Source organism: Haliaeetus albicilla, chromosome 3 (assembly GCF_947461875.1).
Source record: "Haliaeetus albicilla chromosome 3, bHalAlb1.1, whole genome shotgun sequence".
In the NCBI taxonomy this organism is placed as follows: domain Eukaryota; kingdom Metazoa; phylum Chordata; class Aves; order Accipitriformes; family Accipitridae; genus Haliaeetus; species Haliaeetus albicilla.
In genome coordinates this window covers 22,948,630-22,975,219 of record NC_091485.1, presented here as the reverse complement: position 1 = coordinate 22,975,219, position 26,590 = coordinate 22,948,630, and the positions used below count along the sequence as shown (strand labels likewise).

General features: G+C 41.8%; 1 protein-coding gene across 3 annotated transcripts; it reads left to right on the top strand.

Annotated features, from left to right (window-relative positions):
- The first annotated feature begins 886 nt into the window (after positions 1-886).
- On the top strand, positions 887-11,434 carry LOC104310657 (myosin regulatory light chain 2, smooth muscle minor isoform). Of its 3 annotated transcripts, XR_011323966.1 has the most exons (6): positions 887-1,140; positions 2,461-2,659; positions 2,823-2,984; positions 6,735-6,932; positions 9,872-9,933; positions 10,070-11,434. XR_011323966.1 is itself a non-coding variant. In XM_069779092.1 (5 exons), the coding sequence occupies exons 1-4, from the start codon at positions 1,051-1,053 to the stop codon at positions 6,905-6,907; spliced, it is 624 nt and encodes a 207-aa protein (XP_069635193.1). In that variant the 5' UTR covers positions 887-1,050; the 3' UTR covers positions 6,908-6,932; positions 10,070-11,434. The 3 variants fall into 3 exon arrangements, 2 of the variants coding, with proteins under 2 accessions (XP_069635193.1, XP_069635192.1); XM_069779092.1 differs by lacking the exon at positions 9,872-9,933; XM_069779091.1 differs by lacking the exons at positions 9,872-9,933; positions 10,070-11,434 and having other exon boundaries at positions 6,735-7,525.
- The last annotated feature ends 15,156 nt before the right edge of the window (positions 11,435-26,590 follow it).

The following is a 26,590-nucleotide window of genomic DNA, read 5'->3' as shown; positions in this document are numbered from 1 at the left end:
TATTTACCAAGATACTGACTGTACACCAATGAAACTGGTAACAGGTAGGAAAGGAGGTAAAAAAATGATGATGAACTGACAGTGCAGCTTTCCCATCTGACAATATTTCAGAGTCTTCTTGTGTACTAAATGACAGCTTCTTGAGGCCCAAGTGATTTATACAGGACTTCAGTATGCAAAATGTGAATAAGCATTCCATTCAGAAAAAATTCAGAAATGCAGAAGCGGTCATGAGCTAAAAACAAACAGCTTTAGCAATTTCAGACCCCATCCTTAGGGGAGCACTACAAAGAGCTCATTCCTCAACTTCTTTGAGGCTCTTACATTAGTAAATGAAGAAAGAAAAAAAAAAAGTGTTATCCTTTGCACTGCTTTCATCAAGAAAAAATAAGCAAGAATAACTCCTCCGAGGGGTCTTGTAATCTATGGCTGCAGGAAGTGTTAACTCTTGGTCGTGCGGGAGTACACATTTAGCAGAGTTGAAGATGCAATCTGAAATTTTTCTGATCCCTTAAGCGAAACATGAGGAAGACTGAATGTAAGGATAACACCTTACACGTAATTCAGGCAGTATGTTACCAAATGATCGGGCTTCATTTACCTCACTGCTATGACACCATGAACCTGTGAACTCGGCAGTCGCCGGCTGAGGCTTGTTTTTAAGGCAGCTCGGCTTTATCCTTTCTCACCAGCTTTTCTGGGCTCTCCCCCGCCCAGCACCCCCCCCCCCCAGTCTCAGGGCCCGCCCCCGGCGCGGTAGCCGCTAGCGGGACTCCCTCCACCCCTTCCCGCTGCCCGGCACCTGCAGGCGGCGCCCGGGGCCCAGCACCCGCCGGCGGCGGCTTCCCCCGGGCTGCGCCAACGCTGCCGGAGGAGGGGGGAGTATAGGTTGGCGTGAACGTCCTGAACCAGCCGCCCCGAGGAGGGAAGGGGCTGCGGTCGTTCGGGGAAAGGAAAGCCTCTCTGCCGTTTCGCTGCCCTCCGCCGCTTTTCCCGCCGCCACCCGCTGTCGGCCCGCCGCTCGTCCCTCACCCGCCGGTGGGGAGGGCGATGGTTTCTCCGGGAAGGAGCGGGAGTGCCGCCGCCGCTTACCTCCTTTCCGCCTCTGCCGGGTACCGGGTCCTCGCAGCGACCGTTGGGGTGAGGCTGGGAGGGTCCGGGTGCTGCCAGGGGGGAGGTTTGGGGGCGGGAACGGGCTGTGGAGAGTGTGACCGTTGGTGGCAGCCGTTGGGGCAGATGCTGCTGAGGAGAAGCGATGGCGCCGGGCCGGCCCCCGCCGACGGTTGAGGCTGAGGCTCCGGCAGTCACGTCCGTGGCTCAGCTCATACCAATAAGTTCTGCCTGACCTCCATTTAATATTATGCATTTAATTTTACCCGAAATATACTACAGGTCTGCCATACCTGAAGGCCAAACTCTGCTGCCTACCCCTTTAATCAAAAAGGGAAAGCAATCAACTGCCGGAGCCGGAGCCTCAGCCTCAACCATCGGCGAGGTCGAAGGGCCAGCGCCGAGCTTCGAGCAAGGGGTTAAAGTCAAAAGCGGCTGCGTGTAGGCTTAGCAACAGGTAAATTAAGTGACAGTGGTAGCAATGAAATGGACCAAGGCGTGGTCATTGCTCTGCGTTGTTCAGACCCAAACTCGCTTAGCCGGAGTGTTACAGGTGAAGATACCTTCTTCTGAGCAGTTTCTGTAGGGAGACGAGCAAAAGCAGTGTGAGTTGGTTGCTTTCCCTTTTTGATTAAAGGAGTAGGCAGCAGAGTTTGGCTTTCAGGTATGGCAGACCTGTAGTATATTTCGGGTAAAATTAAATGCATAATATTAAATGGAGGTCAGGCAGAACTTATTGGTATGAGCAGAAATATAGCTTGCACAATTTTCCCCTAGTTTTAGGGTGGTTTAAATAATGCAAGGCAAGGTGAGAGACCCGTCATTATACAAAATAGCAACTACTTATCACTGTCGGGTGTCAAGTATAGCTGCTTTAGAGATTGCTCAGGTGAACTGAGTTGTGTTTTTCCTTCCTGCACTACCTAATATCGCACACAGTTATTGTGTGTCTGTATCCATACAGAGCTCTTTCACAGGTTTAATGACAGCTCTCAAAACCTAGCTTTGCTCTTTTAGACTTGAGACCAGTCTGAATTCCCTACTTGCAGGTGCATGTATCAAGAAGGAATCCAGACAATAGCTGTCCCTTTGAAGAGTGAAATTCCAGTTTAACTTACGTCTTCTTTCAGTGATTTTTTTTTTTTTTTTTAGGAGTCTGTCTTTCATTTGTTTGTATTTTCTGCTTCTCTTCTTCCCTTGTTGGTTAGGGAAATATGTTCTGATGAGAGGAAATGGAAGTGTGTTAGAGGTGTTTTCTATCGGTGAACTTTAACCTTAAACCTTAGTACAGTTTTTTTTAAGTCCTAGCTCTGATCTTACTGTATTTACCATATTTACTTCTCTCCCTAGTGTCCAAAAATCAACATGTCCAGCAAAAAGGCAAAGACGAAGACCACCAAGAAGCGCCCTCAGCGTGCCACTTCCAATGTATTTGCAATGTTTGATCAGTCGCAGATTCAAGAATTCAAGGAGGCCTTCAATATGATCGACCAGAACAGGGATGGCTTCATTGACAAAGAGGACTTGCACGATATGCTTGCCTCCCTTGGTAATGACACTTTTCTGTTTACAGTTGCCAAGCAAATTTGTGCTGTTAAAATAATTGAGTTTGGGATAGCTTATGAGAGATGTCTCAGTTTGTATTGCGCTATGCAGATTGCTTTTTCTTTTAGTTTGAAAGCTAAAACAAGTATGAATCCCTTTATTTGTAGGAAAGAATCCAACGGATGAATACCTGGATGCCATGATGAATGAGGCTCCAGGCCCCATAAACTTCACTATGTTCCTCACAATGTTTGGTGAGAAGTTAAATGGCACAGACCCAGAAGATGTAATCAGGAATGCTTTTGCTTGCTTTGACGAAGAAGCAACAGGTAAATGGGTGAAACTCAACTGCTTGTGGGGGCAGGGGGGTTGCTTTTATGTTGTTTATTTGGGTTTCTAAATAGTATGCTGATTTTTGAACCTTTATAAATGAAGTATGACAGTAATCGTAACTGGCATATTCTACCAAGTAATGAGAATTTGACTTATTACTGACTGAGAGTAAAAACTGGGTGTTCTGTGTGAGTACTGAGAACTAGTAGTAATGTTGTCCTGTGGGGCTTTGAAGAAGAGTGTTTTAACTGGGCAGCATGTATGTTCCTCAAACTGCAAAATAAGATGCATTTGCTCTAAGAAGACGAGGGCTTCAAATTGGTGATATGTGATTTTCTAAGGCATTGAAAAGGTAACAGATGTGAAATCTGTAATACAACTGAGTTTGTCCTCTCCCTGCAGTACGTCTGAGATGCATCTGAATTCTTTGCTGTTTTTAATATTTCAAGACAAGTTGTCCAGACTACATAAAGTCTTTTGAACCCTTATCTTGCTTAGTGTATGTTATGGCTCTGATGACAAATGCCAGGTGTCATGCCCTCACCCGCAGCTCAGTTTGTTTTCAGGTTGCAGGAAGGGCTGTAGCCTTGATGATAAAAACTGGGTGGGGTCTAGAAGACAAATTACAGATTGGACTGACTTGCATAGCAAGATGGGGGAAAAGAGGAAAATGCAGAGCTGAGTTTTACTGTATCAGGCTTTCAAGGTTGCGCCTATAATCTTGAGGTTAGAGTTTATGCTTTTATTTATTTATTCATGTAGGCTAAGATTCTGGAGAAGTGTGTAGCAACCAGGGATGAATCCTTAGGGCAGATCTGCAGAATTACAGAATATCAGCTCTTTGACATCTTGTGAACACGTATTTCTAGTGCATGCTGAAATTATGTAGCCTCTGTACTAGAGATGTCACTGTCTCACAACTGGCCACCACAATATTTCAATCTAACCTGTGGATATGTGCTCTGAACCTTTCAAAGGATTTATTCCATTTCAAACAGCTATTTTCAGTCTGTGTATTTTTAGCACCTTTTGCCTTTTCAAAGAGCATTACCTTCTTGCTGAGGTGTAGGTAAACAGGCTTTCTGTTGGTAAGGCCTTTTCAAATGTTAATGGACTTCCTCCCTCTCAAGGGAAATCTCTTTACCATCTCCTACAGAAGGAAGTTTTGTTAGTAGGTTAATTATTTTCTCTCCACAGCTAGTCTGACTCACTGTGCTACAGGGTTTTTTTTTGTGGTGCACCAAAACAAGAGCCTGGGAATTACGATATAAAGAAAATGATTGTGCTACCAGTTCTTTTGAACAGTAACCTTCTACGTCTATGTAAACAATAAGTTACTAGTTCAGGCCTCCGTGTACTGATAAGATTGATTTTATTATCTTTCATCTCTGTGTAGTAAATGTTTTAGTCTAAGTCCTAGGATGATTTGAGGATAATGGTTCCACAGTCTCTTTTGTGCCTTATGCCATCCTCAAATTTTAACCAGGAAACATATTAGATAGTTATGCTGTTTTATTGATTTTTGATTCATAATAGTGAAAATGCAGTCTTCAAAATAATGTGTGATGTATTTGTAGAACCCATGTTATGTGTGCCTTTTATTCATTTTATTTTTGGATTTGGCTTCTGATCAGTTTGTTCCTTTTAAAAATGAACAAAATCATCTCCAGCTGTCAAACCTTTTTATTTTTTTCTTTTTTTTCACTTCATGATCTCCACATGCATGTGTGTTATGGGCCTGATTTTCTAGCTTTACATCAGTGTACCTCTTTTGAAAGAGAATAATACAAAGCAGATCCTTCTGGTGAGGATAAAGTAATTGTGGGGGGTTTTTTAACTTATATTTTCTGTATTGCCGATCTAGTTGGGTATGTTGCTTGAGTGTTACTATCATATGTAGTACTATGAAATTAGTATAAAAGTTTCATCTATCTACTTTTGGTATATCTTCTGCTCTTTGATCTTGCATTGTCATCTGTTTTGTGCTGTCTGCCATGGGGTGAATCTTAAATTTTGTTTCATTAATTTGTTACTCTCCATCTACACTGAAGCTCTGTGTGAGGGAGTGTGGGAGTACTGTTTGCTTTACAATTCAGTGCTGCTAAAACTTTTAGTGTATTCCTAGTCTGGCAATTTAGGTCAGTGTTTAAACACCTAGCTGTTCAAACAGAAGCAATTAAGTCCTTGAGGCTAAACTTGCAGCACCAAAGGCCTTGCATTCTTTGAATACTAATCCTTATGTCATCTCTCATCACTACTTGGTCTCTGTAGAACTGCAGAAATAGAAAGCCTAATCTGTTTAGCTGTTTTTTTCCCCTTCTTTACGCACATCTGCAAAGAGGCAACTCCAAAATTTGACCGGATTAAGATGGGCCTGGCTATCTGAATGTTCTCCCTGTTTTTAAAGTAGAACATTGCTGTTAGCCTTCTTCATCTGGAGTCAGTGGTCAAGGGCTTGTCTACACTGTGATATGATGCTGTTTTGATTAGCATATGTTGAAACACGTGTTTTTTTCCCTTCCCCACACCATATACCAACCCCATGATAATTTGTCATGCTCACTGACTGCCTTTTGGTCCCCTGATTCCATTTGGCTTTGTCTCTTTAATGAACTCTGTTTGCTTAAGTTATTCAACTCTTTTTCCAAAGCAGAACTTTTTTTTTTTAATCACATTCTAACTGAATCTATGTCAGTTGATGTGGGTGTCGTCTTATGCTTTCCAGCTGTTCTACACAGTTTATATATATATATATATTTTTTTTTTTTTTTTTGGAACATACTTCTACCTCCTCTGGTTTATTGATATTTCTCCAACTAAAGTTCAATAACCAATTTCTTTCTCAAGTGAAGCAACTATTGTGCATTTAAAGGCATGGTAGGTCTTATTTCAACATTAAGTGGTTTCTGCATTCTTCTATTTACCATTTGTTGTGTGGATTCCTTTTTTCATCTCTAAACTTTCCTGGAATTATTTGGCAACTGGTGGTTCTGCCCATCTATTGAAATTGAATTAACAGAACATACTTGGCAATGGCTCATTTTTATATCTTTGTTAATTTCCTCCAAAATCTTCTGCTAATATTTTAGCATAAAATAAATAACTTAATATATCCTACCTCTTTTTTACTATTATCTCCCCCTCTACCTCTCCACAGTAAACATTATTCCTCCCTCGCTGAGTTAACTTGCTCAATCCTGTCTGAAAGTCTTTTCTGTTATAAACTCTTTCCCTGGATGCTTGCCAGCAGTTCTCTGTATCCATGTAAACCACCTCCAGCAACAGTATTGTGCAGCAGTGAAGAGCCAACCAGTGGTTATTTAGTCCCCAGAGGAAACTAGCTTATAGAGGATGCGTAGATATATCCAATTAAGTCAAAAAATATATAATTCAATTAAGAGAACAGCTTGTGTAATGAAGACTAGCAGTGACAGGAACTTGTTTTTCCACTTTTAGCTGTTGAAGATCAGTAGATGGAAATAGGTGTTACTAGATCCCAGCAGATCAGGCCCTCTTTTCAAAAATCTGTATGAAAGGCATCAAACTTCCCCCCTCTTTCCCTTTGTATTCAAGGAATTTCTTTAGAATTTAATTAAGAAAGTATTTTGGGCTCTTGGTGCAAATGCATATATTACATGCTGTATTAGTTAATTGCATGTCTGTTGGTGTGTCTGTCTTACTGCCTTTGAAGACTCAGCTCAGGAACAGCTTCCCTGTTGTGTTTCTCTCTATACACCTCATTCTAGGGTTCATCCAGGAAGACTACCTGCGAGAGCTGCTGACAACAATGGGAGACAGGTTCACAGATGAAGAGGTAGATGAGCTGTACAGAGAGGCACCGATCGACAAAAAGGGGAATTTCAACTACATTGAATTCACACGCATCCTGAAACATGGAGCAAAAGACAAGGATGACTGAGCAAATCCTTGGATACCAGCAGATAGTGGGTTTTTTTCCCCCATTAATTTTATTTCTTGGGATCTGGTTTCTTCTCTTTTTTCTTGTTGGGACCTTTTGCATACATTTTTAGCATTCCAGCTTTTTCCTCTGTGGACTCTGGGGCTGCTCAAGCACACCTGCACCTTTGTAATAAGACTGGATGGAAATGGTAGGGAGAGAGGACAGCTTACAGTGATAGAGGTTTAGGGAAAAAGATCAGTGAGTGTGGAGGCCCAGGTAAAAGTGTCAGTGCTACTCATCCTAGCTAGATTAATTTTACATTTTTAATGGTAACTTTTCAAATAAAACACTGCTATATTAAGTACATCATTAAAATTTTCATGCAAGGAGTGGAGCGTTTATCTAATCATATCTGAAAATATTTTTGCAACTGTATGCAGTCATGTTATGACCTATTTTTGCCTTAAAAATGAAGCGTAAGTCATTTAAGCATACTGCTGTTTGTACTTCAGGGACTGAGTACTTCACTTACTACTGTGAGCATATACAATGAAGAAATTCCCATCCTTTGAATTTTAGTACATTGTAAATTAATGGTTTCTGTCTAAGTCTTGCACATTAAACATTTTAAATCTTGTGGATGTCATTGAGGGAGTATTTTACCACCTTAGCACCTTTATTTCTGGACACTGTACAGTATTAATACTGCTTTTTAAAAACTTACATGGTAAATCCTAGTGTTTTCTTAAAAAAAGATAGCGTGTGTGAGTAGAATGCTTGAGTGATGCCTCTTACCAGATCTGCAGGACTGACAATGTAGAATTCATTACATTTCATTGCAACCATTTGTTTTTTTCTTCCTTTTCTCTTCCCATCTTTTTTCAAAGTGCAGTGAGAATGGGGCTGGATGAAGAAGGAGGGTGTGCTGTCTCTGTCCTTTTTGTTTTCTATCTGAAAATGTTATTCTTGCTTTCCAAATGAAACAATATACAATACATTTTTAAGAGCTTCTGGTGAGAGTGGTGCTTTGGTTGTGTGAGAAGGCAGCATTCCTTTTGTTCCATTTCTTGTAATTATATCCTCTAGTTCTTGCGATATGGAATGCATAGCAGATTTGCTACAGTACTCTGAAGCAACTTTGCCATAATCTGAATACTTGTGGTTCTGTTTTTTTGGCCTTGAGAGAAAGGGTGATCAGAGCTGCTTTTGTCATTTCTAGGAATTATATTGTTATCCCTTAAGAATTTAGGTTACAAAATTAAGAAATGTCATCTGGCTGAGAGCATTTTGCTGTTTCTTGGTAGGCTGCTATTGCAAACTGAACTTTTAATAAATTTCATTAGAAGACAGTGATTATTTGTTTTAGAAATACACTGTTCTTTCATGAATAACCTACCACGACTGTAGTCTTTTGAGAAGGACAGTGCCATAAAAATCGTTCACTGGTATCTGTAAGAAAAAGCTCAGAAGCTTCTGCTCTCAGTCCCAGTTAGCTTTGCAAAGGAATGGGAATGGTGCAAACACAGAAAGGGTCACAGGATGCTAACAGTAGGCCTGTAAGAAGAGTATGGAAGGTGCTGAAATACAGAGAGGGGGAAAAGGGTTCAAAATGCTTTCAGAGAAGACAGAAGAAGAAATTCACATGCTTCAAAAGTAAGTTTTCTCTCAGTGGCTCCTTTTTTGCTGAAAATAGTTACATTTTGAGGGGGCAGAGATAAAAACTCGAAAAAGAACTTTTGTAAACTATCAGTGAAACCGATTTTGCCCTGTCTGAAGGAGGTGAAGTCGGCCAGGTCCTCACCAGCCCCCCAGCTGAGGACAGCCTCCCTCCTTCCCTCTGCACCACAGGCGAGTCTGCCTTTCCTCCCAAGGGAGGCGGCTGGGAACTTGAGGCCAGTATCCAGAGCCATCAGTAGGTGGCATTACAGCTCCTAGCACTTAATTGGCTGAAGGGCAAACGGCTCACAAAACGACTTTTTTTTTTTTTCTTTTTTTTTTTTTTTTTGAGTCCCTTTAGTGCAGCATACAGAGGAAAATAGGGTCCGTTCCCACCAAAGATCTGCTCCTACCACAACACGGACTAAAGCTGTCGGGATTTTTCAAATTGCAGCTTTTGTATGCAGTGAATTTTGGCTCTATAATCAAATTCATTCATTACAGAAGAGAGTAAAAAGAGGTATCTGCAAGCCGTTGTTAACAGTCATGTATGGACAAACACACACGTGCTGTATGTTTGAAAAAGATTGGGTTTCAAAAGGACTTAAGGCCTTCCTTTTAACTCAACCCAGATACACTGCTGGTGCATTTCATTTCTCAGTATCTCAGTAAGCGCTCTTGTTGTTTTGTAAGATTAGATTTGAAAAACTACCCCAAATTCAAATTTATACGTTTGCATAGCTTTGTTTACATAGGACAGACTACAACCTGTGATATAAACTGCTGCGTCTCAGAGTGAGGCAGCTGGTGTTTATCTATAGCAATAACTGCCAATTGTTAAACCCCAGTTCTTGCTTATGGGCCAGGGCTATGTTGCTGTATAGCAATGCCTATATGGCATTTGGACTTGTGATGACGAGCTGTAATTCACTAATGCTATTGTTTTTAGCCTTGCTTTTGGGATAATCTTTGTTTTAGTCTCTCAAGTTTTATGGCATTTAATGCTCTGATACAAACATGTCAGACTGATACAAACGGACTTTTGGTGGGTAATTCAGAGGCCTGGGATTTCTCTTGCAAAGAAGTTTTAAACCCCTGCTCACTTCTGATGCAGAAGGTGCCTTAAAGTCTGTGTCTGTCTGGAACAAGTAACACCGGTTTTATAGACTAATTGGAGTTCTCAGTCCTGGCAAAATCAGTCTCAGTAAGAGCCACACAGAATCTGCAAGTGTTCTTACTGAAGTGGGTCAGCAGAACATGAAGGCGTTTATGGTGGGATGTCTTTCTCCTTTTATTTGTTTTATTATTAATTCAGTTGTTTTGTAGCTAGGTCACTTGAGTGGAGGGCTGGAACAATGTGGTCTTGAATCCTCTCAGCCAGAAGAAAAGTAGGTCTGCAACATTCAGGCTGAATGTTAAACCACTGAACAATTGAATAAGGGAGGGTGGAACCATCACAAGCAGCTGTGTTTCTTATTGTGCTTCTTTTTTTTTTTTTTTTTTTTTCTTTTTTGGCAAATGAAGGAGCTCAGACAATGATCCCAGCAGAAGGGATTAAAGAGATCAATTCTACCTGAAGAAAGACTCTTTCCTGCTCTTCAAGGTGAAATTCCCAAAAGCTATGATTCACAAGTGGGCTGGTATGCTTGTTTCCTGTGGTTGTGGAGGCAACAGAGCTGAACCCTAAATGAGTTTTAGCTTATAAACTGTTTCCTCTCCAGGTCTGTTTGTGGGAGGCAGTGCCTCACCAGGGAGCTGTCTCGCACATCCTGTATCTGGCCTAACCCCCCCCACATACTCCCCATCAGTGTAGGTAATAAATTGCAAAGGTTGTCACTGCCCTTAACTCTGCTTTAATGTTGTGTGCTGTAAGCTGCTGTGGTGTAAGCACCTGATTATCGTCGAGCACCTCTGCTATCTCTGTACCCAGGTCAGTAATTTTGTAAGCTGTGCTGTCCCTACTTGTGGATTGCCCTAACTCATGTAAAAAAAGCAGTGGCGACTCCTTACCTTCTCTTCGGTATTTCTTGTTGATGAGATTCAGCAGATCCTTACTCAGTATGCTTGTTTTAATAGTTACTAATTTTAGTGCCTCACTCCCCTAGATGGGGAGAGAGCAGCATCTGTCAATCTGGCAGGCATGCCTCACTATGAATAGCACCAATGATGTCAAACATTCTTCCCTGTCATCCAAGTAGTGGGTATTTAATACGGCAACATCCAAATGTCAAATAGAATGATGCTTGGTCTAAAAAACATGAGAGTCTTAAGAGAATTCATATTACCAGGGTGGTAGTGTCTAAATACTAGGCACTTGGTATGACCTTTGTGGAACAGGCATGGTTTATATTGCTATTCAAATAACCTTAGCTAACTGCTGAGTCATCTCTAGTTCCACTCTAAGCATCCCATTGCTTAAGTATAAAAATTGTTTTAGTAGCACTCATTAGTTGTGAAAGGGAAACCTAACAAGAATTCCTATGTAATCATCATGACATCAGAAGTGTCATGTAAACTGAGTATTTAAAAGTATAAAAAAGAGTTCACACAACTTTAATAGGGATGCATACTTGTCCCAGCAGGTTTCTTTCTGCGACTAGGTAAGAGTTGCAAATTAAAGATACTTGCAGCTGGAAACTTCCTTTTCCAATATCTGCTGGTCACTGTGACATTGGAAATGGTTACAAAGAGCTACAGTGAGACCACAATCATTGCACACTGCAACTTCCTGAGAAATCTGCTCAGCTCTATGCCCCCACAGCCCTAGCAAGCTTCAAAGCTATAGGGCTGGAGTCAGTTAAAAGGGGAGTTGACAAGTTTCATGTTAGCAAGATAAGCTTGTGAACTTTGTGATACATTTTTGGAAGAGAATTAAATGGAACAAAATTACTTATAGTTAGTGCTTGCCTGTTTCTTTTACTGATTCAGGGGGTAAGGTATTGTATATTTATTAGAACCTGAGATATATGTTGTGCAAAACACAAGTTATAACACTGTTACTGCTATCCTGTTGACAAAGAGGGGAACTTGGCCATGAATCTAAACCCTTCTACTTTGCCTGCCCTCCTCTGCTGCTAATTAAAAAAAAAAAAAAAAAAAAAAGGTAGCAATGCAATTTTCAGTTGTCAGAAGACAACATTTCTTTCAGACTTTGGCTTTTTTTGTAACTGATTGAACATAATCTTAGAATTTAACTAACAATAACTAGTTTCTCTGCTGTAACAAGTGTAGGTATGCAAACTGCATATGCCTTGTTGATGTTTGTTATTGGTGCTTTTTAGCACATCCATCTATTGCAAAACCTCTTTGCCTAGGTGAGGCAGAGAACAGCAGTGCTGTTACAACTCTATTTGGGGATGTCCTACTATGTGCAGAGCTAAGGGGAAGGAGGAGTCATCAAACCTGTACAAAAGGATGAATAAGGAATACACGGCAAAAATGCAGAACTCTGATTCACTTACTGGAAGATGTCTATGGGCTACCTGAACCCTCAAAAAGTAGGATAAACTGTTGCCATGAAATGCTAGTTACAACTGCACAATTAGCAGAAACCCTACCTGGTAGCAGCTGTAGCCGAATATGAAGGCAAGTTGCCAATGTAGATGGGACAGCAATCAGAAGACAGTGATGAGGCTTGTTGGAAGTACCTGGTTTTACTATGTTCCTTTTGCAATGCATGCAGCCTACTGCCCCTGAAACTTTCTGCCCCAAGCTCTGCACACAGAATTTGGGTAACTGAGTAGCCATCTAAACTAATGAAGATTAAAATACCAGAAAAAGGAGAGAAGATAGGGGCTGAGGCACTGAAGTAATTCCTGACACAGCTGATCAGAGATGACTCTCTCTGAGTCCAGCTGCGACCCCAGTAGTCAGCCTTCTCCAGAGGCTGGACACCAATGCCTAGTCAACTCTTTAAGTAGCCCCTTACTATGGCAACCCACAGCAGCTCTTCCAGAGTTCTGTTTTCATATCTCATCTTTCACACTCTCACTCCCCCCCTCCTGTCCTTTATGCAAGCACCTAAATGCCTTCCACTTGTCAGGGGCCTGCATCTACCCCTTCTGTTACAAGCTTTACACATGCCTAAGGGTTGAGGCCCTCAAGCAAGAAAGACATGCCCTTCCCTGCTTTGTGTACTGCACCCGGGTGGGGCTCACCTTAAGGTAAGATTCAAAGCAGCTAATAAGCTGTAATGCAGGCTTTGCAAATTTTGATGAGTAAAAATTCAAGCGCCTCCAGGATTAGAGAGTAATTCAGTGGCAGTTTTGAAAATGCTAGCAGTATCTAAATGGGACATCAGTACCTCTGGCATTTCAGGCTCTTGACTGAAAGTGCAAATCAGATTCTTGTGCACATCTCCAGATGCACAGCAATAGAACAACAGATGACAAAATTGTCATCGGAGGGCAGTAAGTAAGTGTGCTAGGAAAACAGAAAACTGTTTTGGCTGATGTTCTTACTAGTGATGCCTGGAAGATCTTACCCTATGCCAGGTTTTCAGGGCTGGTAATTATGCCTCTTCCACCACTGATCTCAAGTATTGCTATGAAAGAACAAATATCAAACAAAGGGGTGCTGGCTGCTTCTTTTCACAACCACTTTCCAGACTCAAAGGGTACTTTACACCTATGTGACTAATTCTGGATTATTCTTACCTATGACAGATTTAGTGCTCACACACACCCTTTGCAGGAATGTTTTTGTTACCTACTGGTGGTTTTTAAAGTGACTATAAAAGCAAGGAAAGCATTTGGGAGATACTGTTATTATGAACAAGTTAGGGTGTGTTTATTTTAGTTATTTCTTCTCCTTCCAATCCCTCCATGCCTCCTTTAAGCCTATTCACAGGCTTTCCTTCTACAGGGAAATTGTACTGAATTCAGTGAGGCTCACCTAAAAAGGCCATATCAACAACATTATGCGAGTTTCCAATATTTACATTTACATACCAATACGTAATTCTAGTTCATTTCCTGACTCCGCTGGTCTTAGTTTTGGGTTGGTTTGTTTTGGGTTGGTTTTTTTTTTAAAGGTACAGGTTGCTTCAGTTTCAGCCTCTAATCAATATTACATTAATGACTTTCCTATACAGTTTGCCCCATTTCATCTCTGTGGCAGTTGAAATTTTCATTTGGTGAATCTCCTTGCATTTCTCTGCTATATGCAGCTGATGTCAGACACCTGTGATATCTGGGCATGTTCTTACACAGTCCGCAAAGGTCTGTTTCAAGCTTTTGTTCCCGGAAGCTATGGAGAAAGGACTTTGTAAAAATCTGTTTAGAATAGAAGTTGGTTGGGGTAGGGGGCAAGAAGTTTTATCCCTGGAAATAAAAGCAATGTGGCATGAAGTTATTTGTAATATGAGTTCCTTTTAATGAGTCTTAGCCACTTAGTTGACTGAAGACTTTAAATTGGTCTTTCCCTAAAGTAAGTAATTAACTTTCAACACAGAAAATTAAATTGCTTAAGATTATTACACAGCTATCTGAACAATACTTCTAGTGTCTTGTTGCTTTTATTGCTTTTTTGCCCCTGGCATTTTGTATGTAATCATCCTGCCACGATGAGACATATTGATTACATACATTGGGGCCCTTTGCACAGTACAATCTTGGTTTATATAATCTTATACAATATGCTATTACTGTAGCCAAGTCATAAGTAAGAGCAGAGTTAAGACAGAAACTTTGGGCAAAGCCAGTCTGTCCTGTAATCCATAGCCAAAAGTAGTTTGGACTCCTGAAATAAGCTACGTCTTTCTTTACTGGGAGAGACAATCAGACTCCTGAGTTGACCTTAGTAGATATTTTGGTGTTAGGCTGAGCATATTTCCTCTTACTACACTGAAAAAAGCTGTCTGAAGAGCAGCTTCCATGCCAATGCTCACAATGCTCTCAGAGCTCCAGACAGGTGAGCAGGTCTCCCTCTGGGTTTGTACAGTGTCTAGCAAAACAGAGGGTGTGTGTGTGAAAATGTAATAGGCATTATCTTAAGGTATTTCCATAACAACAGTAATAAGCACTTTTTCAGTAGAGGTGACAAAAGTTATGTTTGAACAGCTTCCACCGGGCCCTCTCTAATTCATCAGAACAGCATTTCCACCTCTGGCTTTGGCTAGGCTGATTTAGCAGCTTTCTGTTGGCAGTGTTCTAGATAACAAGTGGCAACCAAAATATTCCAAGGCTGCCTCATCCTTTCTTATCCCACAGCCTAATGACAAAAGGAGACAATTGTACCTTGTTTGCTAACTACATGCTGTGCTTCATCTTGCATTTTGGCTTATGTTGTCATCAAGTTGCTAATCATCGTTCTGTGAAACTCTGCACAGCTCCTCCATGCAGCTTTTGGCTGCGTTATATGGGCATGGTATCACAAAAGAGCAAATGCAAGTGTTGGCACCTGTCGATAACTGTTGTTTAGAGGGCAGTTGCTCCTTTTGCCAGCCAGTTGGAACATCAGATCTCCAGGCCACTGAACAAATGCTATTATACATCATCTGGGCACCATATGGTCTGCATGCTTCAGACTATAGCTGAGCCACAGCCCTCCAAGCAGTCAGGTGAGAGAGCTAGCTCCCAGCCTCAGTAGCTATTTACTTTAGCAGTAAGGCTTCCACATTGGTGTGTTGTGAAGAGAATCAAGAAAAGCCTCTCATAAAGTACCAGAAGGATTTTGTTCCTTTGTGGAAGCGCTGAAGTTTCTGCTGACCCTTCTAGGCATGGATGAATAAGTAATCTATCTATTTACGGTCAGTTGTACTGCACAGCCTACAGGTCTGCACCCTGGTGTATCTGCAGCTCTAATGCCCGCTCAGAGAACTCATCTTGTATTCAGATGTCCAAAACTGTGGCTTAAACAAGCTTAGCTCATGTCATGCAGCTTTTATTATGTCTTCCAAAAGAAGTCCATTCTATGTTGGAGTCTTGCTTTGGCACCATGCTTGAATGGACAGAACTGATGCATGCACATAGCTGGAGGTGACTGGGTTAAATGTGTCAGCAGGCTAAGTCCTTCCATGCAGAGAAAGAGGAAATGAGGTCTGAATCAATTCCTAGAGTAGCACAAATTAGTGAGCTACTAAGAGCACTCGGGGAGGTTCCCAGAGAGCCTCACACTTAACCCAGCTAATTATAGCTGCAGGTGGCTATGTAAGCATGAATCACATAGGTGAAAGTAGTGCCAAGGCCTCAGCAAGACTGGTTTTATAAGCCTAGGAACAGAGGCCAACTACATTTTATCGACCTTACTGCCAAGACACCCTCAATCCTTGCACTAATGGCTAGCCAGTGTACAGCATGTTATTGCCATTTAAAACACCTGGGACTGGGACAAACTGTGTTGGCCAAATCCTAGTCTACATCTATACAAGTAAATCCAATACTCCTACAAGTTTGACAGGGAAATTTTGGCTCTGTGCCTGCAACTCACTTTTTAACAAGTGAAGATCTGTTTCCATCCTGAAGTGCTTGAAAGGAACTTCTGTTTTTGAGAACATGAGATAACTAAGGCAACAAATTACTTCATTATCTACCAGTGTCCCATAAGCATGGACACACAGATTCTGCAAAGGAACTTAAAACTTCCAGGTTTCAATCCATACTGAACTTAGACTTTGAACTCTTAACAGAGTGAACTGTACTTTTTCTGTCCTAATTGCTTACATGCCTGTTTGTCTGGATTAGCCTTTTAATTTTTTTTTTTTCTAGAAGACTCATAACATATCTAATGTTCTAGGCTGAGCTGGACTGCTTCATTGTTATTTCCAACCTAAAGCCACATTCAGTCTATAATGTGATGATATCTTTGGGCCTAATTTGTGTCACACTCCTTCACAGCCTGAGTCCAGCAATCATATGCTGAATGTGTTTAGCAAGGGTGGGGAGCACTGAGTTAAGCACAGTGGCATCTCATGCAAATTCACAACTGATGAGATTCATGCCTTTTGCATTCCAGCTCAGTATCTGGAGGTTACATTCGGTAAGTAGAGACCTGGGTGCAAGTTCCTTTTGAGCCTGAGAAGGCTCAAGGCTCTTATACCAGAAGCTGTTCTAGAATGAGACCTTTTTCTACTCTTCCTGTTGAACTGGATTAAAGAAGAGTCAGATTCATGGGAGGACAAGAGAAGACAGAAAGAGACAGCATATGTGCCAGGTTTTGTAACTTAGAAATTTCTGAAGAACTTGACATTGGGTTTCTTCAGTGTGAGGCCCACACAGTTTGTGCATTTTGTTCAAAGCAAAGAATTCCTCAGAAGAAGCCAGGCCTGCCTTCTCTCCTAGGAAGTGCCTTTCTTACTGAACTGTAAAAGGAAGTCCAGAATTATTTTCTTTTTCCCACCTCCTTTTCTACTTTGTACCTACCCTGATTATTGGCATTTGGTTTTGTCCAACTAAGAGATTTCCTTTCCTAGTACAATAGTTGTCATCAGTCTCATTTTTGCACACAAAATTTTATCTTTTTGTTGGATATAGTACTGGTGAACTGCAGACACAAACTAGGTGATGAGACTTCATATGCTGCATTAGTCATTATGGCAATTCCTGACATAGGGTCTGAGTTATTAAGGATTATTGCATTTTAAATATGTCCTACTTCAAGGAATACCTTATTCTCATTTGCGAAGGTCTGGTGTACAAATAGATGTTATGACTCTGTGGACAGAAAATTACATAAATGAAGAGGAACTCTTAAGAGGTCCTCTTCCTAAGGATAAAAAGCCAAGATGGCAGCATGATCTCAGAGGTCATTGCAAATAAGCCCCAGTTAAATGAGGCTGCCTGGACGGTGGATGGGAATGCAAAAATTGATCTTTTAATATAACATTATCCCAGGCGCAAAGAACTTTTTTTTCTTTCTTTTTTTTTTTTTTTAAAATAGCGCAACTGTTCTATCTGCATTTAATGGAAACACAGAATTAAGGTGCTGGTTTCCTGATTTTCTGTCAATTAGGTTTGGATACTGTGTTCTGCAAGGACATAGGTAAGTGAAAGAGGCTGTCTACACTCTCCACTTCCACTTGGGTCTAGGCTTGTAGTTGGTGAGTTTCTGTAGGTTTTGAGAACACACAAGCTATGGGGGCTTGACTGAAAGATGCTCTTTTCTGCCCTTCATCTACAATCTCCTCCACTATACATCCAGTGGAGCATAAGCGTAAACCCCATCACAGCTGTAACTAATTGCTAATGAGGCTGAGGTGTGTGCAGGTAAGGGATGAACTCCTTCACTGCATAACTCAGGAAGCAACTGCACATCAAAAATTGCCCCACCTGGGGAAAGGTCACAGGGCAAATCTGGACCTGCTATTCCTGGTAAAAAACCTGCAATGTACAGCTCTTACGCATTCTCTCTCCTGACCTGCCCCCTCTTCAAACAGTCCTTAAATATTCAACAGAAAGATGGCCAAAGCCCTATACAGCAGGTACAGCCTAGGCCTATGATGTGTGGAAAATCATGGAGGAGCTCATCAGACTCCTGGAACAGTCTTCAGTGCCAAAGAACCTGAAGCAATATTTCAAGTTTTAAGCCCAGTTTAGAGGATTAGCCTAAATAACCGTAAAAGGTAGGGGGAGATGGGGTGGTACATAGGAACATACCAAGTCTGGGCTACATATTATTCCTGCTTCTGCTCAGACGTCTGCCCGACCCCATCCTCAGAAACCAGTCTTGCTAATTTTTAGCTCCCTCTCAGCAGAGTTGTTATGCTACAGCCCAAGCATGCCAACACACAAGACTCCATGCCTTTAAATAATGCTGCTTTTCCATGCATGGATGTTCCCTGCCCTCAGGTCCCCACCAGAGTGCCTCTCTGGTGCAGAATTACTTTGAGAGAGGGACAACTTCAATACACTTCCATGGTAGTAGATTACCATAACGGAGAACGACAGGATAATGGTCGCACACAGCAGGGGAGGGAAGGGGGTATACAAGTCCCTGCATGGGTGAAGTTATGCATTCACCCTGTTCCATTTTTTCCAGATGTGGTGCTTAGGGTTTGTAACATTGCAGTAATTTGTGTAGCTCTGTCAATGTTTTTACAGCGCACTGTGGGAGAATTCATCTGTCCCTACCCCAGATCCTGGCAGAAGTAGCATGGGTATGGCAAGTCATGAAAGCGAACTGGTTCTGGCTCCACATCTGTGGTTCCATCGGTGGCAAGGCATTGATCCAGTGGTTCGTTCTCTGACGCATGTCTAAGTTATGCAACAAGCCTACTTGTTTGCAACTCTCCTTCTTTTAAATTGTCTGGAATCAGTACGTTGAGCCTATTCCACACTCCAGATGATAGATCCATTTTCAGCTGTCTGACCCAGGCAGCCCTTTGCATATCTGCTGCCTCCCAAGACATCCTGCTCTTAGCTTTGGTGCTATGCAAGTCAGCACATTGCCCTCCTCCTGGCACATTTCTGTATAAGCCTGCCTCTTCTCAGCTTTCTACACCAATTTCAGTGATGTCAGCCTGTGGCACATTCCACGCCTTTCTAGTCCCAGTTTCTATCTAAGCTCTGTGAATCCACAGAATGGCACAAGATAACCTGTTCACAGCTCCTGATCCAGTCCTGACAGTCAGAATATACCCAATTGAAATACTTCTTGGTGCAACCTCACATGATTGCAGAGGAGAAAGAATTAGGATCAAACCTCACAGTCTGAGACAACCTTTCTGGGCTGCCATGGAAGAGAAGTCATGGTACAAAGAGGGAGTCACTATGGACTAAGGGAAGCAGGTATCCTAACGGGGAAGATGCCTGCATAACTAGTATATAAGCAATAATTAGTACACAAAGTGGTACAAAGTTCAAGAACACATGAAAACTATTAAGAGAAAGGAAAGCATAAGTAATACTGTTATTAATTACCTACTGCAAAAAAATTAATAAAGGTTAAAATCAGTTTCAACTGTATTTGGTGAGAAACCTAGAAAGATGAAACAAAGGTGCTTTCATGATTTGCTCGCTGAAAAGGCAGCTTTTGAGATTCAACAGGAAGCAGTCGGACTGTCAACATGAAAGGAGCGATTGATCAGAGGAGAGTGCAGAGGGGCTCCCACTACAGAGTGAGCTCAGGAAATCTGTGCAATGGGCAGTAATAGTGACAACGGAAAGCTCAGACCAAATGTTACAGGGGGGTTTCTTAAGTGGTGGGAAGGCATAAGACCCTACTGGTACAAGTCAGGAGGCAGCAAACTAGTAGTAGTAGAAGTTGGTGGAGGGTTTTAAAGGAAGGAGAGAATCTAGATTAATACAAAGATCAAAACTCTTTGCATGTGGCTCAGGAAAAAGGCCAAATGGGGAAGACAAAGCTGAGTAGAGAGATGAAAGTTACTGATACCGAAAAGGGAATTGGGATTATTAGTGTCTTCTGATAAGAGTGAATGACAGAAATTAGTGTGCTGCTAAGAGCACTGTAGAATAGTGTGGCATCAGTATATCTGACAGATGAGGAAAGCTATTATCTTCATCTTTTCTACTTGAGAATCCCAAATTACTTTGTGCTTCAATACCTTGAGGTGTGGAGAAAGTTCCTGGTCTTGAAAGGAGATACCAACAGGCCAAATATAACTGTTCACGCTCATAATGGCTAGAGGAGAAAGGTCAGCAAGGGATGGAACAAGATGGTGAAATCTAGCTGAAATAGGAACAGTATGTTCAGAAAGGCACTGGCTGGTCATTTTCTGAGTGGTGAGAAAAAAAATACATACAGAACGAAGGAACATCAGGTAGGTGAGCCCAGAGGCAGTTTTGGGAGACATGCAAGAGAATCATTCCCAGCGAGGGCAAGAACAGAACTGACTGTATGGACCATAATCAGACTGAGACAAAAGAAACCACAAAGGAAAATTCAGATCAAACCACATGTCAGTTCTGCTGATTTGCTTCATTGAGAAGTTTACTTAAGATTTCATGTGGAAATGAGGAGTTTTCATTTATTCCACTCCTCTGTGGTCAGTTTTAACAATGTAACCCCAGAACTCTGACAGCCATTTTAAAGCAAAAGTAGGAAACTTCCTGGAAACCAGAAGTTTTGCTATCCATACAGCTGGCACAATCCATTCAGATGTGTAGAAACCTAACATGCACAAAACATAAAGTAACACCATCAAGTTAAAATTTTATTGTCTTCTGTGCCCCCCTGCTTTTTCTACCTAGAAAATAGGTGTATAGATCAAGCCTCCTCCTCTTTTGCCTCTCAGGAGCACTGTCCTTTGTGTGCTGCCCCCAGGACAGAGGATGGAGGCTGGGAAAGCTAAAGGCAAAAGTTTGCAGGGAAGGCAGGGTGTTACCAACCGAAGGGTACCAGCAGATGAGGAAAGAGAGGGATGGGTGGAAGAACAGCCTGCGGAGCTCGTGGTTTGGCACTGCAAGAGGCAACAGCCACAATCAATAGTGCTGCACAGGGCACAGGTCCTCGGGAGGGACCGGGTAAGTACAGCACATGGGCTGTGGCCAGGGCAGGTGGGTTGGGAACCAGCCGCAAACTCCTGCAACTGGTGGGAGAAGGTGACAGACTCATCCGGCACGGATGGCACTGCCCTGTTTCTAATCTTGCTTTGCCTCTTGAATTTTTCAAATCCATTTGTCATCCTTACTCATGCAGGTTCATTCTTACCCTGGAAGTGACCCTACAGATTTCAATTCAGATATAAACTGTACAGACACAAATGTGTCATACAGAGCACCTAAAGGTAAAATTGTGATCTAAAAGTAATATGCAGGATAAATATTTGCTACACAAAGTAGTTTCCTGTGCATAGGTTTTGTTGTCAAAGGCTGTGCTACAACATCATTACATGGCTAAGACCAGGACTTTGGGCTGGTTAGGACTGTTTTTCTATCCTGCATGGACTTTCAGAGGCAGAGAGACCTTTACTGCCAGTAAGGTCCTACAGCAGATGGCTGTAGATAGCTACTGAGTAAAGTAGCAGGGCTCGGGAGAGGACAAATGCTACTGTCAGTGAAGAAAATACTAAAGGTGGCTGAGGACCTAGATGGCAAGTAGAACCAGTGGACACATGCAGGTAGAAATCCTCCCATATTACAAAATGTATAACCAAGTCCAGAAACCGGTAATACTGAGGTGGCACCCAGATCTGAATTAGGTACTGTTTGTCAGCATTTATGCGCAGAGGACTTGACACAGTAGTGGGCCTTCAACAGAACAACTCTTCTTCCCTCCTTGGTGGCTGACCAAATATTGGACCTGATGAGCTCTGCTGGCTCCCCACTCCCTTCCACATTCCAGACAAGAACGAGGACTCATTCTGAGAGATGAGAAGTTAGGTAGGCAGCTATTTCTCCCCAAGCTAAAAAGCCACATAGGAGCTGAGATTAAAACTGAACAGTTTCTGGCTGGGTGCCCTCTGGAGGTAATAGCACTCTTTCTGATTAGAAAGAAAAACATTTGATTTACATAGAAATATTTTTTACAAGAAGAGGGAAAAGACACGCTATATGATGGATATGGTTTTGATTACACTTTGAAAGTTTGCCTGGGTGGAAGAGTAGCAGCAAAATAGTTTGCTGTTTAAGTTATCCCCCTCCAAACTTAAAATAAGGCTCTTCTGCTTAGCCAAATATTAAAATGACACTTCACTACAAGTTCAGTCACCTCCCAAAGCTGCTCTCTCTTTACGAAGAAAACTTTGGACTTGTACATTAAAACAATGATGGGTAAAAATAATCTTGATCAATCAATCAGTCATGGATCATCTCCTCCTGTTTATTCAGATGTTAACCCAGTATCTTTTCCTTTTCTCATTACAACCATCACTTTAACAGCAGACTTGCATTTAATGTTACAGGAGCCCTTTAATGATGACTGATGAATGTGAACAGAGAGAGGTTATTTTTGCAAGTAATTATTGCTGCAGCAAGCACTCTGTGTTAGAACATATGCAGCAAAAGCCATACAGCTGAAATTGTTTGCAGATCTCCATTTTAAAGACTAACTTCATGTACTTAATATGTCCCATTTGTGTTCTGAGGCCAAAGGAGAAATATTTCTCCTCCTTTTGTTTAAAAATTATTTCTATCTCAGACTGGAAGTATTTTGTTGCTGTCAGTGTTCCTGCTGTTCTTTAATCTATGGATGTTGTGGATGACAGGCTAGAACAGAACTGTAGAATACCATTTATTTTGGTGCAGATTTCTTAACATTAGGTAAAAGGACTGGCAAAATGGGGATCCAAATACTGGACCTGGACTGTTCCCATTTGGTCAGGATTTGAGCAAAGAGTTTTCCCTTCATTTGTATACTCATACTGGGGTCTGGGTTTCTTAGTCATTCTCTTATACTGGCACCATGAAAAACATGTCACGTACCAAATCACTCTGACTCACTAAATCTCTTCAGTTCAAAGCCTAATCTATTATATATTTGACGAATCTCACTGGAGTCCTATTTCATGGCATAGCCAAAATCTCCTCTTTGATTGTAAGTCATGGCAATGGTCTAACTGCAAGATTTGGTGAACTGTATCTCCTGATAAAATTAACATGATTTTATAGCTATGAGTACATATTTGCATTTCCAAACCAGAGAAAATAATGTACAAGGTAAATATTAAAGTTACTGGGTGCACTGTACAACAAAGTCCAAGGTACTGAACATAGAATTTGCTTCTCTTTCCACAGACAACTAGTTTAACAGAGTACCAAGGTAATCTTTAATGCATCTAGCATTCCTGTGCAAAACTTCTTTAATATATTACACTGCCATTCTACTAAACTAGCATTCTGAACCTAAGCAAACACTTCTTCCACAACCTTTGTTTAAAAGTTTTCCATCAAAATCCTCTTGGTGGTGGGCAGCTAATTATATTTTTAAGTAAATAAACCCAAAGTTTTCCACATAGAACTGCAAATTAAAACAGCCACATCAAATCTGGCACTCGGGAAGCACACCTAATTAAACAGTGACCTGTATTTTGTGAGTGCCACCTTCTGATCTGAGAATGCCCTGCACCCATTATATCAGGACACACTAAATCAGAAGTCCTCTTCTGTGTGGAGCCTGAGCTCTCCCTCGGTGCTGCCTCACAGGCCTGCTGGCATAGTCCTCCCATTGCCAAAACTACCCTCCCTTCCAGATGACACACAGTGGTCACAAGCTTCACCTTGCACCCTGACGGCTGCTGCCTTGAATATTGGGGAAGACTCAAGTACAGAACAAGGAACTCAAGTGAACTGAGGTCTTGAATCTGTTCCAGTGCCACAGGACTGGACTCATCTCACAAACTGAACTACTGACAAGGTTGCTTTCACTGGTGGAGCTGGGTGTGCTGGGCAAAGGGGACACACATCTCAAATGGGGTGCTGCTGGATTTGTTGCTTTGGCTGCTCCGGTAGAACCTCCTACATCAGCACTGGATGCAAAGTGTCCTACCAGGGAAGGTGAGACCTTTCACACTCACCAGGCCAAACACCCAATGTAGGTCTGTAGAGCAGAGCCATGCCTATAAGACCTGTCTTGCTTACGTACAGTCAACTGTTCAGGCCCCTGTCATTCTCTCTCCTCTCTGGCAAGTGAAGAAAATTCTCTCTGTTGAGATGCCACTGTGCTTTGCCCTTCTCACTGAGGAAACACTGACAAGACCACTACTTCTGGTGGAGAAGAGCTCAGTGTCCCAGATGAAGGGAAAGCCCTGGCTAGGCAGGTTTCTCCCAGACCTGCTCCCTCCACCAAGACATACAGACCCTCCTCCAGCCAGGCTGCATGTGAGGTGTTCCTACATGGCTTTTCTGGCTCTAGCCAAGCCACAGACCTCTCGCCAGTTCTGCAGAGCAGGGGTGGCACGCTGCTTATCAGGTTTTGCCTTGCAAGCAAAAGGTATGGTGTTAGTCCGTGACAGTTTTAGCCCCCATTCCCTAAACATCTTTCCCAGAAACACCCAACCTCACTGCCTACCCCCAGGAAAACTGTCCCTGCTCAGAGGCAGTGATACCGAGACCCTTCCCAAAGGCCACAACAGCAGACATGACCCCTACATGCACACAGAGCAAATCAAGGATGCCGCAGACCCTTTGAAGGTTTAACTGAAAGCTGTGTGGGCTTTGCCTTCCAACTGAGATGACTGATGTACTAGTGCAGCTTGGCTGTGCAGTCCCACTGCTCAAGAGTGCCCTCAGAAGGAAGGCGTGGATATGGAGACTGCTTGCATGCCTTCATGTTAGAAACTATGATAAATTAATATGCATAAACATATCAAGGAGCAGCATGCAGTGTCTGCCCAAAACAGTGACTGAACTGATTTATATTTACATGTAATTATGTAACCTAATCCTGTCCTAACTCTACTCAGCTGTTGCTGAGACAAGGAAATAAAACCCTCAAACTCAAATCATTGTCAGACCATGCTTTTTTCAAAACAACTGTGCAAAGAAGACAAGTAGAAAAAGTATGCAATATTTGTCAGCATAAACTGAAATAAGCACTGAAAAGAGAACTGTGGAAAAATATGTTGTACTTGCTATGGTTTAGGCCACATCCTGATTTCAAATCCTGATTTAATTCAGCACGAGTCTGAAAAAATGCCACTAAATCCACTTTGCATTTACCCCAGGTAACTGAGCAAACAAAGACCTGGAATGAAATTAAACTTGATGGTAAATTAACAGTTAGGCTTAGTAGCACAGATGAAAGTATAATCCCCAAAAGGTCTCTTCCCCTTCCTTCACGTCACATTGCATTTTAAACATATCCAGACACTGAAACTATTGCAAATTTGGGCATTTCCTTAGTTATAGGAACATAGTTTTCACAGGCGTCAAAGGTTTGTGCTTTGAATCTGCATGGGTTATTTATTTAGTAGCAGACTGAATCTAAGCAGTTGGTTTTGCTCTAGAGAGCTCCGTGCAGCCCTTGGATCTATCAGGTTATACTGCTCTATGCAGTGAGCAAGTACAGCATGGCGGTTTTGTCCAAAAAGGTTGCCTGCCAAGACTGAAATAAAGCAATTGTTTTACTCATCTTCTGTCCGTGCTGCAAAGCTGATATATTTTCCTAACTTCCAGAGCCTATGAAAATGCTCCTGAGAGAAAAAAAACCCAACTGTTAAATCCTTCCTTTTGGAGAGGAAGAGGTAGGTGGTGTTCACTCAAGCTTACTGTGATTTCAAATTGTTCAAGAACCATCTAGGAACACAATTAAGTGTTTCCTCCTTAGGAACAAGAACCTAAAAATCTACAAATAGTTATTTAGATCTGTTTATTCCCTAAGAAACAGTTACTTTCATGAATGCTTCAAGGACTTTACTTTTTTTGGTTTTCATTCTAAAATGAAAATACTGGGACACACATAACTAATCCCTTCCTGTATCAGTAACTCCAACTTAAACAACATAAAAACACGGAAGAAAAGCTCCAACATCAAGTGATACTAGACGACTAAGGCTGGTATAAGCACTATTGATTTCTGCAGAAGCTGCTTTCTAACCCTGCACACAGGTACACTTTCATGATTTGATGTCCTTAAACCTATCCTAGCATCACTCCATAGGTATGTCACTACTGAAGCAAACCCCTGAAGTCTCAAAGCAGAAACCTTCAACCAGGCTCTTCCTCCAGCACGTTCACCAGGACAACTGGAGCCTGTAGGTCAGCTCTGAACATCCCTAAGCTACACATACTGCTTGCAAAAGCCAAAACCAGACTTTTTTTCCCCCTGTGTGTTTAGCACTTATCTTCTCATATTAGCTTAGTGGTTAGAGTATTTACAGCTACCATGGAAGATCTTGTTTCAGGGCCTAAAACTGGACTTCAACCTAGGTGTCTGTAACTCTGTGTAACACAGGCTGTTGGGTAAGTCTCCATTAGGTAAGCTGTTCAAATAACTTTATATAGCTTTGTATAAATAACTACACATCCATTAAAACGAAGATATGAACGACACACACTGACAATGCAGCTGAGTGAGACAGGAAATAATTCTCTCTCTCTGACTTGATAAATGTTTAGTTACAAGAGACTGGAAGAGATCTCTTACAGAGCACGCAGGAATCTGGGAGCTGGAACATTCCCTTGGGATGTGTGTCACTTCATGACTAAGCAG

What these genes read in the sequence shown, in the direction of transcription:
- LOC104310657 (XM_069779092.1), top strand. Translation starts at nt 1,051, where the DNA reads ATGGTTTCTCCGGGAAGGAGCGGGAGTGCCGCCGCCGCTTACCTCCTT. An exon ending in CGATATGCTTGCCTCCCTTG is followed by an intron (nt 2,660 to 2,822) that starts GTAATGACACTT and finishes CTTTATTTGTAG; the next exon opens with GAAAGAATCCAACGGATGAA. An exon ending in CTTTGACGAAGAAGCAACAG is followed by an intron (nt 2,985 to 6,734) that starts GTAAATGGGTGA and finishes ACCTCATTCTAG; the next exon opens with GGTTCATCCAGGAAGACTAC.